Genomic DNA, 13947 nt, shown 5'->3' with positions numbered 1-13947 from the left:
ATGCCAATATCTTGTCACAAGAAGCTCATTTCTGCCTCATTTTAAGTCAGTGGAGCTCTTCTCGTTCATATTAACACATTCAAATTAACTTGACCACTGTCTGTACCTTTCTGGGACCAGTACGACCAGTGAGAAGCTGGTTCCACGTTGCCAAAAAGTGATTTATGCCAATATCTTTTGACAAGAAGCTTATTTTTGTCTCATTTTAAGTCAATGGAGCGCTCCTTATTAATATTAAACAGATTTAAGTTAACTTTACCTCTATCTGTACCTGTCTGAGGCCAGTAGAACCAGTAAGATGCTGTCTTCACATTGCCAAAAAGTGATTCAAGACCCTGTGTATTTCTGCCTCATTTTAACTTTAGATGTGTTCTACTGGATCAAACTGAAGATTGAGTTAACATCCAGTCCATCTGATCACTTCTTGTACCAGTCTGAAATCATTAGAACCAAGAAAAGGCTTGTTATCATGTTGCCAAAAAGTGATTCTACCTCACAGGTGTAGACTGTGGTCAAGTGAACTTAAATCTGTTAATATAATCAAAATGAGCTCTGTGGACTTAAAATGACACAGAAATAAGCTTATTGTTAGAAGATATTGGCATTAATCACTTTTTGGCAACATGGAAACAGCATTTTACTGGTTGTACTGGTCTCTGAGAGGTACTGACAGGGGTCAAGTGAGATGGATGTTCATTAAACCGGTTAATATAACCAAAAAGAGTTTGATGAAGTTAAAACGAGGAAGAAATAGGCTTCTTGTCAAAAGGTATTGGCATGAATCACTTTTTGGCGACGTGGAAAGAGCTTCTTACTGGTTGTACTGGTCCCAGACAGGTACAGACAGCGGTCAAGTGAGCTGGATGCTCATTAAACCTGTAAATATAACCAAGAAGAGTTTGATAAAGATAAAAATGAGGCAGAAATAAGCTTCTTATCAAACGATATTGGCTGTAATCACTTTTTGACAACGTAAACACAGCATCTTACTGGTTTAAGTGGTCTCAGACAGGTGTAGAAAGTGATTAGATGTACTGGATGCTTATTAAATCTATTATTATAATCCAGCAGAGCTCCATGAACTTAAAATAAAGGGAGAAAGAAGCTTTCAGTTAACAGATATTGGCTTTAATCACTTTGTGGCAACATAAAACCAGCATGCTACTGGTTCTACTGGTCTTGGTGTATTACATCTGTAAATATAACAAAGCGGAGTGTATTTAAAATAAGACAGAATTAAGCTTCTGACCAAAAGCTTTGGCTCTAATAATCACGTTTTGGCAACATGAAAGCATCTTACTGGTTTAACTGGTCCAATATAGGAAGTTAAAATTGGTGAAACAACTCGGTGGTCACTCGTGCAGTTTTAATCAGACACAAAATGTGAAGAACAAACATGCTGCAGCAATATTGGGTCGTAGATCTGAGTCCTAGCGTCATGTCATAGAGTTAAACAGTCACGATCTATGATCGCTGTAAAGAGAATTACGATGATTATTTCCGTCGTTTACACAAAATTTAAAAGACGTAGCGTCACTACGTCCACTAGAAAACGTGTAGCGGAGCATATTTACAAGTTATGGCCGTTTGGCACGACACCTCTCTCTCTCGCTCGCTCGCTCGCTCGCTCTCTCTCTTCCAGCCTCTCTTCCTCTATTCTCCGACCACGCCCCTTGTATCCCGCCACTCTTACTTCCTGGTTTCCTCCGTCTCCCGTTAGCAGTAGCATCACCCGTCCAAGCTCTCATCCACGCCTTCCCAGTTCGTCAGGTTCCGGTGCCATGCATCCATGACCCCAGCCACCTCAGTCTACAGGCTATGTACACTTTTATTCATGAATCCTTGTTTCAGGTATATTTTTTGTGTTGCGAAACGTATGCTCTCAATAATCATGTTCACATAGACTGTCTTGGGTTGCGTGTCTACTGTTACATTCATGAAATCTTCAAATAACAAAGAACTATAACGTATGTGTGTACTGTTTGTGTACCGAGTCAATATGTTTCCATAATAACTGCTATCAAATCTAAAGTAATCTAAGTACCTTAATACACAGCTTGGGCACAGTACTTGAATAATCACTTCAGTATTAGTACAGTACCTTTTAAAATGAATTACTGGTTTTAGTTATTTGTAAGGACAAATTCAAGCTTTTTGGTTCAACATAACTGAATAAAAAAGCAAATATTACCTTTGTGTAGTTTTTGTGAGTCAATTTAAGCTGAACCACTGCATACAGTACATAAAAATATAATATGGTTCATTTTGCTGGGACGTTTCAAATACATGAAATAATGTGTTAGAACATGTCATTAAGCAGTCACCACGCCAGATCTGTAAAAAGATGAAAATGATTGAAATGTTCCTTCTAAAATAAAATTCGACTGCTTATCTTCTACTTGTAATTGCCGCGTTTCTTCCACGTGGTGGCGCACTCAGCCTGTGTGTGTGGCAGGGATGGATGAGGAGGAGAAAATGAAAGTTCACGCGTTCACCTTGTTTTAATCATGTACCAGCGCAATAAAAACACAGTTCTTTGTCGTGCCTGTTATATTGTGCTAGTTGTCTTGCAAAGTGACTGGTCTTCATCTAAAAGAACTGTAGTTGTTTAATAATTCCGTTGTTCGTGCCCTGCATCAGCCACATCCATGTCCTTCGTTCTGTAAAGTCTGCAGACGCTTGCGTACATTCACGTGTCGTGCTTCATCTGCTTCTGTCTCTTTCGCCCCTCTCATCACTTATCAGTCGCCACTCGCTCCAAACCGTGACTCTCTCCCTCGGGGGTTTTGAGCTCCCCGGCGCTCTCCGTCTTCTCTCCGCGGTTGCAAATATGATGCACCAGAAACACCAGCAGCAGGACGAAGAAGACTGTGCACAGGATTATCCCCACGAGACCCCCCACGGACACCGCCGAGGGCCCCCTCGTTGGCTCTGGAGGTGGTAAAAACGTAGTTGTGGGGGTGCGCGCGGGGCTTTCGCCTCCGTCCGTATGATCCTCGGATCGCACGCACTTGTACTTTTTGACCAGCGTAAATCCCGGATAGCACGTGCACTCGTAGCCGCCGAACGTGTTTTTACAGCCGTGATCGCATTGTTCAGAATCGCACTCGTCGATGTCTAGGCAAAACACCCCCTCGTCTCGTTCCTCTGCTATGAAGCCATCGGGGCAGTTGCACTGGGAGTCGTCGTTCGGGTCGCACTCCGCGGGACATTCCGCTGCTCCGCAGTGAAGCCGGCAGGTGCTTGGTGACTCTGGGTCCACTACGTATCCAGGGTCGCACGTGCACTTGTAGCTGCCCGGCGTGTTGACGCACGTGTGCTCGCAGGGAGCGGACTCGCACTCGTCCTCGTCGACGCACCGGCTCGCGGTCAACTTGTACCCGGGGTCGCAGACGCACTCGAAGCCGCCTACGGTGTTGACGCACCTGAAGGTCGGCGGACACTGACGCCGGTCCTCGCACTCGTTCAAGTCGTGGCAGGACCTGTTGTCCGTGCCCAGCTGGAAGCCGCGTTTACACGCGCAGGCGTGGGACTCCCCGTCGTGCTGGCACTCATGGGCACAGTGCAGGGGCGCGCACGGGTCGTCTGCGACCATTTGGCACGTGATTTTGTTGGAGGCGTTGACTACTTCCCCCGGCGGACAGGAGCAGGACGGGCCCTTTTTGTGGTGCGTCGTGCACGTGTGCTCGCACCCCCCGTTATCTACCTCGCAGCTCCAGGGCCCCTGCAGCCACTGTCCCGAGTCGCAGATGTACTTGCTCCCAGAAGGCCTCTGGACTGCGACGCTTCCGGGTGGCAAAGACAGCGGATCCTCGCGCACGAACCCGAGCGGAGTCCTGTACGTGACGGACTGCGCGGCATCTGTGAGGGTCGTACAGGTTTCACGTGAGCTGTGCTCGCAGAGAAAGCCGTCCGCCGATTCGCCACAGGCCCCTTGAGTCCATTTAAAGTCCCTTCCTTTGGAGACTGAGACGCAGAGAGGAGAAGAGCAGCCGCCGTCAAAACCCGGCTCCCAGGCGGAAAAGTCGCCGTTGCGGTCGTTGGTGACCCACTGGAAGCCTTTCAGCTCCGTGGCGTCGTCCGGGCAACCGTCCGGTAGACGTAGGCCGATCCAGTAGTTGCCAGTAACGGTTGCGAGCAATATTTTAATAATCTCATTAGCCGCAGAGGAGCGCACTGTCATTAAGTGACCTCCTAGACTCTCACACACTCCTTGGGCGGTCGTGAAGTCGTTGGGAGCTTCAAACGCCGTAAAACACCGGTCCTCAATGCAGTGTCCGTCGTTGCGGTTCACGTCGGCGGCCGCCCCGCTTAAAAAAACCAACGCCACGACCAACAGCATCGTAGCACTCGGTCGTGTCCGTTATCTAATTCGCTGGAGTTCTCGCGCGTTCCGGCAGATTGCAGATGTGACCGTCGAGAAGCGCGTTCGCTCGCATTTATAAGCCCCTAACTCCATGTTAGTGTCCCAGCGGAGGAAGGAAGTCGCTCATGATCGGCCCGCCGCGCTCGCTCACTGTTCTGCTCTCAGACGTTCTGCTCTGCTCGGACCACGTCCCCAATTACGCACGGGTTTTGCGCGCGCACACGGCGGAGGCGCGCGCACGCATGGGGCGCTCCTAGACACCCACCCACCCTCTCATTATTTCACAGTAGTCCCACCCAAGTCCACAACACAGTGGACAGACTAGGGCTCACGCACTGAACACCACATGCAGACTGAGGAAACAGATTAATACTGAGGCGACGACCAGCAGAATTTTTATTTAGTGGCAGAAAATAAGACATAGTAACTTCTATTTTTACCATCACATCGGCTCCACTCCATTGTTGTGTCGTATGAACTGCAGCACGATGTAAAATGCAATATAAAAAGTTGGAAACCAAGAGCATTCTTTAATAAGGCCAAGGCCAAGATCCTCTCTCAACAATAATGAATTTCATATCTGAACCATCTGAACCATTTCAACATCTGATTAAACATTGTATTTCAACCAAACTCAAAGAAGTTTGTTATGATTCAGTTGTAATAATAAACCTGATAACCCCTGAGGGGAAAAGAAAAAAATGTATGTAAAACGCCAAAATGTAGGTCTATATTTTTATTCTGTTGTACATATTCAAAAGTGACATCTTCAGGTGACTTTTCCTAATGAGGAAATTATAGAAGTGCAGCTTTACATTCATGTGTGGCTCATCATTACCGTGGCAAACAGTAATAACATTCAAACTCATGGAACACAGATATTTGAATAATGAATAATGCACCTCTGACAGTTTGTCACGTATACTTGTGAGCCATTAAATACAGTAGGTTTTCATACATCAAAAGTCAGGCAGCATCAGAAAAATCTGTTTTTTATAAACAGTAGTGAGTTTGTCAGTGTTCAGTCGCTCAATAGCAGTTTGGGTTAAGGTTATTCTGAGATGAACTGTATGATCACAACACAAACAGTGAATCTTTCAATAACTCAGGATAAACAGGAGCTTTTATGAGCCAACATTGTTCACATTAGGCAATAATGAGCTTTGTATCCAGATCAAGAGAAAGGTTTGTGTAGTTTAGGTGTGAAGTGTGTTGAACGAAGCATGTCAAGCAAACACTAAAGCCCATTAAAAGTTATCCAGTGTGTGTATGTGTGTACAGTGTAATTAAAAGGCAACAAAACCCACTGATGGCCACGTTTCATTTTTACGTTTTTAAAGTGACCAGACCAACATTTTAGTTTCTTTTGCCAGCAGACATTCTTCCCACCTATTTCAGTGTGATTGAATTGGAAAAGAAATCCAATATTTGTTTTCTCTTAGCAGCAAAACAATAAATTACAGCTCCAGTAAATAAATTCCTATTTAATATAAAAATCTACCTATTCACAATTCGCTCTTCAGCTTTAAAAAGTGAAACAATTTTCATTCAATGCGTGAAGAAGTCCCAAATATCCTATTAGAACAGTGATTGACTCACAAGAGGAATAAAAACAAGAGCGTTAAACTCTCTGGGAGTCGTTTTTGAACGGTTTGTCAAACGACAACCTCTTGTACGTGTCTGTGCTCATCTGCTGCAGGTAGAAAATGTCCGGCCCTTTGAGGGAGGTGAGCTCGAACTTGCCGCAACGCTTGCTCATGCTCCTCCACAGCAAATACAGCAGCGCGGCGCCGAGCGCGACGAACACGGCGATGCCCATGACGCTGCCCGTCTTGACGTAAAACGGCACCGCGGCCGCGTGCGCGTCGGCCGGCGCGGGGTCGGACGGACTGACGCCCGATCCGGCGTCCTCCGCCTCTCCGTCGGTGCGCAGACACGTGTAGCCGTCGTCCTCCAGCGCGTAGCCCTCCTCACACAAACACCTGAAGCTCCCGAACGAGTTCTCACACCTGTGGCCGCACTGCTCGTTGTCACATTCGTCTATGTCCGTGCAGAAGGTGTCGTTGTCCATCGTGTCTTGGATGTAGCCGTCGGGGCAGAAGCACTGGCGCTGGCCCTTCTTGTCGGCGTTCGGGTCACACCTTGCCGGGCAGTCTTTCTCCGCACAGTGCTCCTCGCAGTCGGTGGGGTTCCGGGGCGACACCCTGAAGCCGTCGAGGCACCTGCACTCGTAGACGCCGCGGATCTTCTCGCACCTGTGCTCGCAGGAGAAACAGATGGTGGTGTTCACGCAGACGCCGTCCTCCTCCGCGAAGCCGTCTATGCAGCGGCAAACGGCCCCCTGCGGCTCGTTCACGCACTCTTGGTTTTCACGCGTGCACGGGTTCCTCTGTTTGCACTCGTCCGCGTCCACGCAGCCCTTCCCGTCCTGCGCCACCTCGCCCCCGTGCTTCTGGCACGCTCGCGGATCTTTGGCGCAAGTGACGTTGTTGGGATGGAGACTTCGCCCTGCGGGGCACGTGCACGTTTGACTGGTCCCATTGCAGCGGTGCTCACAGCCCCCATTAAACACCTCACACGACCAGGGAGCCTTTATCCAGACCCCCATGAAACACACGTGCTTTGAGTCCGCATATTCGGCGCCAGGCGTTTCCGCCGTGGCGATGGTTCCTTGGGGAAAATGTTCCGAGTCTTTCACCTCAAATCCTTCGTACGCGACGTAGCTCATCCGTGAACCCGCGCGCAAGCTGCTGCAAGGCTCATTGACTGTATACTGGCACATGTACCCGCTCAGTGTATCAGAGTCATGCTCTGCGGGGAGCGTGGAGCTTCCGTTCGTCGTCACGGAGACGAGGGAGCGGCGTTGGGTGCCAGTCCTGTTGCTGTCGTTCACCCAGAAACGGCCGCGGATCGCGCGCTCAAAGCTGGCGAACGCCTCCCCCGCGTGCTCCGTGGCCGCATCCATTAATCGTCCGCCGGAGTCCTGGCAGCCCCTTTGCGCCGCCGAATAGTTTGCGGGTTTCAGGAAAAGCGCAAAACAGCGATCCGCGGCGCAGTGTCCGTGCTGAGCGAGCGCGACTTCCTCCAGCCCGCACAGGAAAATCACGGGAATGAGCAGAGCGCGTGCCGTCGAAAACATGATGTCGGCGTCAGAAAAGCTGCGGGGCGTAGGCACGTCTGCGTTCGGACGTCCGAGGCCGAAAATGTGAGTGAAATCGAAGCATAGTGCGCTTATATCAAGCTCCAAGTGTTTTTTCTGTCGAACCCAACAAGGAAGGAAGTTTCGTCCTGGCACGTGAACCGAGTCCCACTCTGTTTGCTCAACCCCTCCAAGCTGTCCAAAAAAACCCTTATCTGAAGAGCGTGGATCATCAAGTCATCGCCAAACACGAACAGGACGACGTAATGTGATGTTGGTAAGATTCAGAGTCCCACAGAGGCTTTCCTCCAGCGAGCGTTACTTCATAAAGTTACACCCATAACGTTCTCCGTGGGCCCGTGTACATGTATGTATACGTAGCACTGTAATGACGTAATTAGCGCCTTGTGAAATGTTGCAATATCGTGACCATTGAGTTGCTATGGGATCAGCAAGCTGTAGCTGTTAAATATTTTGCTGTAAATTTGCAGTAAATTACTGGCTACTAATTGCATGACTTTTACAGTATTTTACTGCTTGTAAATTTACAGTTATTAACTGTGACTTCACAGTAAGACAGAACACTAAATTACTGTGAGTTAACAATATATTACTGTGATTTTACAGTAAATGGACATAATTTTTACTGTGATATGACAGTATGCTATTGTAAAATGTTTATATTTAACTGTAATATTACAGTAAAGGTTTTGAGATTGCTGTGATGTTACAGCATATTGTGGAACAAGTAATATATTAAATTGTGAATTTACAGTAATTGTTTCATGACAATGCTGTGAGGTTACAGTATGCAATAATGTAAATCTAATGCAACTAGTAGCCAGTAAATAACTGTAAACTTACAGCAATATTACAAATTTGATTTAGTTTAGTATTTAACAAGGTATTACAAATCTAAAACAAAATTAACCACAGTAAAATTTATTTTCCTAATTTATTTTACCACCACAGCCCAGAAAACAGACAAAACATGACAAAGGTAATATAAAGAAAAAAAAACACAATTTCTGCAACTTTTAGATTTGTTTTTCATGGCACAACCTTTTGCAACACTTAAACTGGTCACCTAATAAACAGGTGTCTATGACCGCCATTCAAAGTTACAAGATGAGATACTTCCTGCCAATTAATTTTCGAATGAAAGTGCAGACTTTTTGATTAATGGGTCCTTGCTGCCTCTTTGATTTTGACCCTTTGTCAGGATTAACTGTATGCCCAAGAAGCACCTGTAAAAACAAGATCAAGAACAAAAGTGTAAGTTATGGTGAGAAACTAATAAAATGAAGATGAGCTTATTTTTTATTTTTTAATAAACATGGCCATTGGATGAATTCCATGCTACAGGAAGCATCATCAGCATACTGCATGTTGAAATTGTAGTAGCTGGCAAGGAGCACTGCTAAGCCACCGGTCATGGTGAGGTCCCATGACCACCTGCCCCTCAACAGACAGCATCCATGCTCTTGGCTCTTATATGTCACCTTAAACAAATGAGAAAAAAACATTGTAAAACATTATGGCATATATTTAGACATATGTGGCAATTTGAAGTAATGTTTTATACAGTTTACAGGCAAACATCAAATGAGAATCTAAAGTGCTGTTTGAAAACTGTTTGTTAGTTTCCAAGGTAACTGATTTTTCTTATTTCTCTACTTCTGATTTAGTCCCTATACTTCCCATTCTTTTGCTGTGCTTCACCTTAACCCTCTTTCACCACACAGTCACACTCCACCAAATTTGTCTTTCCTCACACCTCACCTATGGGGGGGACCAGTTTTCTTATACATATTATTATTTTTATTATGTAGTTGCCTGGATAAGATTGAGAGCTCTCATGCAATCTACATGCAGTATATGATAAAAATGAGAACATCAAACATCACCTTGGACAACCAAGCTTGGCGTTGTTGGTAACCTCACTGTCCATTCAACATCTGTAGTTGTGGCACACGTCTGCAAAAGATTAGACTTAGATTAGGAAGTACACATAGTAGTACACACACACACACACACACACACACACACACACACACACACACACACACACACACACACACACACACACACAATCACTCAAAATTCTTGGTCTGTAAGCATGAATATACAGTACTTACATCAGCAACAATCACCATGGCATCCTTGGGCTCTTTGAAGTATCCCATCATAAGCAAAAGAATGCATGCAGCCTTGTCTGAAGCCTCTGGCTCAAAGCTAGTCAGGACATCTTTTACCCCTGGAGGGCTTGGTTTGGTTGGGGCAAATAGGCAAACTATTAAGATGGCGGTGCTGGATGACGTAGGTCTTCTCTCAGCCCCACCCGTCCCTAAACTTTCATCCAGTACACGTCAAAATTGAGTTAGCAACGCTATTGAACCCTTGACGTTTACATTGCTTATAACCCTGTTTAAAATGGGAGGGTTTGAAATAAAGTGAGAGCCAGTAACATTAAATTTGATCTAAAACAAGGAAAAACTAGCGGTACAGCTCACTTATTGTGAAGAGGAACGGCATAAGACAAAGTAACAGATAACGAGTAACGCTAAAACGTTTCAACTCAGGTTAGCTAAACTTTAAGTTAATACGTCAAAAATGTAGTTAGCAACAATTTTGAACCCTCCAACGTTTACCGTTCTTATGAGTGCGTTTGAAATAAGCGTCTTCAAGCCTAGAGTTACCGTCAGTAACGCGAAGCTAAACGTTAACGTTAGCATTACTTTGTACTCACGTTATAAGTTTAGGCTCTGACTACTCTTTAGGCCATATCCAGTAACTATTACATATTCAAATCTAAAGTCTTCTTGAAGAAAATTATATTGTACTACTTACCGTTCCGACACTGCAGACAAGCGAAGAGAACACCGCAAATATAAAAATGTCGATGACCAATACCGCGAAAAGATACGCCGCTGCTGTAATTTCAGAGTAAAATTTAAAATACTGTATTATACTGCCAATATCACAATTAAAACCTGTAAAGATCCACGTATGTTGTAAGTTAACAGTAAAATTCTTACTACTGTATTTTACTGCTAATTTCACAATTAAATACTGTGAAGTGACAATCTTGTAAGTTATTGTGAAATTTCACTGTTAAATACTGTAAAACTCTTTTAATATTTTACAGTGTAGCTGTTAAATAATTACGCTTTTATTACGCTTTACTGAACATGTCGGTTCCACATACACGTTAAATGGGAAATAATTGACTCCACTGGTTGGAGTTAGAACACAGATTCACATCAAATATGACACACATCAAAATGCTGCTTAACGACTGAAACACTAATTTTATATTTAAATTGTCATTCAAAGATGCACAAATTAGACATTTTACTAGAGAGGCTCAGATGAATTAGTGAGTGATAAATGTCGGTTCCACATACACGTTAAATGGGAAATAATTGACTCCACTGGTTGGAGTTAGAACACAGATTCACATCAAATATGACACACATCAAAATGCTGCTTAACGACTGAAACACTAATTTTATATTTAAATTGTCATTCAAAGATGCACAAATTAGACATTTTACTAGAGAGGCTCAGATGAATTAGTGAGTGATAAAGTGGTTGCTCAGATTTAGTTCTGAATTGTACACTGCAGCACTGACATTAAAAAACTAAACCAAAAAAGACAAGAAATACTTAAACAGCAGCACTTTTATTATGTGCTTCAAACACACAATTCACAGACGGACAAGGAAACTGCTACTGTAGGCTCAAAGGCTAGGCCAGGCTAACTGGCTGAAGCTAATCCTTATGCTACATCTAACCACACAACCCCAGATATTGCCGTTAGCAACAGTCATTCTGCAGTAGCCCTCCAAATCAAGCACAAAGCCTTTATTTGGTCAGTAAGACTAAGGGTATGACAATAAATAATACCACAAATACCACTTTTCTCCTGTGTCATTCATGAGGGTTGCCAGATTTACTTTATTTACTCATGTACTATTTCTTGTTATTTGTATGCAAACTTTACTGACAAATGATGATACTAAATTGCCATATATGATATTATATTGTATGCAATATTTTGAAATATAGCTTCATAATTTACACAGGGTAACAGATTAACATTTACAGGATCATAGAAATTATTTTTTTCAGTGTAATAAAACATCTTTTAGAATTAAAATAGAAGCTAAATTAGTAAGACAATATTTACTATTAATAGAAACAAGATGAGTCTACTTCCAGGAGAGATGCTGAGTCAATGTTATGCAAGGTGGACCAATTTCCTGAAGGTACAGTAGACACAATAGTCTCAGAGTTATAGAAGCCATAGAACTCTCTTTGTTTCCAGGTGGAGGCTGTGTTACGCATCTGAAGCATTGATCATATCTGAAAGGCTGCCACCCAAATGATGCAGAGTGACTCAGTACACTAATATGTCAGTGTAGTTAAGTAGTAGGGTGGAGGGGATGTGACCAAGATGTGAACAGAGGGAATCTTTTGGTCACACTGTATAAAATAAAATCATTGCTTGTCAAGTGTTGGCATTTCTGCAGTAAATTCAGACCTTTGTGGCACCAATTCCCTGCCATGCCCATGTGCGATATCTTAAGCTTGGCGATAAAAGCAGAGTAAGTTGGTCAATATTTTCCTTGCCGTCTATCATCAGTGACCGCACCAAGTTTACACAGGTCTGTTTTGTTTTGCTAAATCGGTGGCTGCGTTTTCCGATCATTGCTGTCTCTGTTTTTCCAGTGAAGTCATATCACAGTATGAGACTTTTACGAGGCTCCAGGTTAGTGCCACCAGCAACAAGCACACCAAGCTCTTGTTTTTAATTTGTTATTAGTGACATTGCTCCATGCTGTCCCATTTACCTTCACTTCACCTCACCTCATGCTTCAGTCTGTATTGTGTCTGTTTAAACATATTGATGTAACTGTTCACCAGCAAACCTTGTGAATTTAGGCAAGATGTCTTTTGTTTGACCGCTACAAAGAAAGATCAAACCTCCTAACACAATATATACACCATCTTTGACTCTCATCCCTTAATGTGTTAACTGGACTGACAGTAGGGTTATGGTTACAGATGTCACTGATCAAGTGCCAGTTGCAAGCTTGTCCAGTGCAGTATCTTTGTGATCCAAATCCTCTTGTTTGTAGCTGTGTTATTTGGTTAAATGAATGGTCTTGTCCACTACTGCTATGAAAGGGTTTAGGATGCACTGTTTTTGTAAAAGACAACCTGAAGTACGGTTTAGCTGTTGTGTTTTTGCCAAAGCTGAGATAGGCTGAAAAACTGCAGAAAGAGATAGAGTTATCGCCAGCCAAAGAGGAAAAGGGAGGTGTTTCCCTGTCCTAGGTGAAGATGAAAGCTGAGGTTACTTCACACGTGGCCCCACATACGCACATACACACACACAAACACACACGCACGCATACGCACGCACGCACGCACGCACGCACGCACGCACGCACGCACGCACGCACACACGCACACACACACACACACACGCTTGGCTACTATGCGCCTCCACCCTCTGGGAGGCAGACAATCAAAAGGAAGTAGAAAAAACTACAAAGACTGTGGTTGGTGTAGACATTTTAGGAGTCTTGGTCTATTTTGTTGTTTCCATCCTTTCCTTTCAAGCTTTCACATCCTTCTGTCTTTTTCAAATGTCTAGTTATTTCACTCTCTCTCTGGTTGGTTTCGATCTCTTCATATTCATTTTGCTTTTTGTAGTTCTGCATCTTTGTGGACTTTTCATCCCCCAGTACGACACACTGGTGGATCCCTCATCCTGTGCCACCCACACCCTGTGGGATTGACTGTCTGATGCTATGTCACGGTTGGCACCAGTCAACACATGCGTGACCGCCAAGATAACCTTTTGTATGTTATGAATCCCTTGCAGGGAGTAGCTGGTCATCATATAAACACACCCACATACTCATACACTGAGTAAATGGATCAGTTTGAACTTACAGAACCTGGTATTAGTTCCAGGTATATACATGTTACTATACATATACACAATATACCCACAGAAAATATAGAACTATTGAGATATTGTTGTATTCTTACAGTAATTGCTTCATCACCCAGTCACTAATCATTTGACCTAAGGATAATAATCTACAAGTCAAAGTTCCAATAAAGTATTAAATCGTACAATAACTTCCCTTAATTGTAATTTGGGTGAATGTCCAACGCACAATAGTAACACTCTGCTGTTTGTTGTTATTCAGAATTCAGTCAGTTCCATGTTCCGAGGACTTTTTATTTCCACCGTTTCTTCCGAGGTGTTTTATTCATTTTATGCTGTGGTTCGTGAGCAACACTTTATTCATTTTCAAATTTCCGCCTGGCTTTTTATGAGCACGTACCTATTTGACGTTTCAGAATGACCTCATAGTTACAGTACTTTACATATCTACCATGTTGAAATCAGGCAAATGGA

At 43.9% G+C, this 13947-nt stretch overlaps 2 protein-coding genes across 2 annotated transcripts; both read right to left on the bottom strand.

Moving 5' to 3' along the window:
- Positions 1-2482: 2482 nt before the first annotated feature.
- Positions 2483-4555, bottom strand: thbd (thrombomodulin). Its single transcript, XM_029141188.3, has one exon. It carries the CDS (start codon positions 4340-4342, stop codon positions 2735-2737), a length of 1608 nt encoding a protein of 535 aa, XP_028997021.1. The 5' UTR covers positions 4343-4555; the 3' UTR covers positions 2483-2734.
- Positions 4556-5087: 532 nt separating this feature from the next.
- Positions 5088-7838, bottom strand: LOC114849592 (thrombomodulin-like). The gene has a single exon (XM_029141189.3). The coding sequence runs from the start codon at positions 7503-7505 to the stop codon at positions 5988-5990; it is 1518 nt and encodes a 505-aa protein (XP_028997022.1). The 5' UTR covers positions 7506-7838; the 3' UTR covers positions 5088-5987.
- Positions 7839-13947: the final 6109 nt, after the last annotated feature.

Source organism: Betta splendens, chromosome 24 (genome assembly GCF_900634795.4).
Source record: "Betta splendens chromosome 24, fBetSpl5.4, whole genome shotgun sequence".
In the NCBI taxonomy this organism is placed as follows: Eukaryota; Metazoa; Chordata; class Actinopteri; order Anabantiformes; family Osphronemidae; genus Betta; species Betta splendens.
This window is presented reverse-complemented; position numbering and strand designations above follow the sequence as displayed.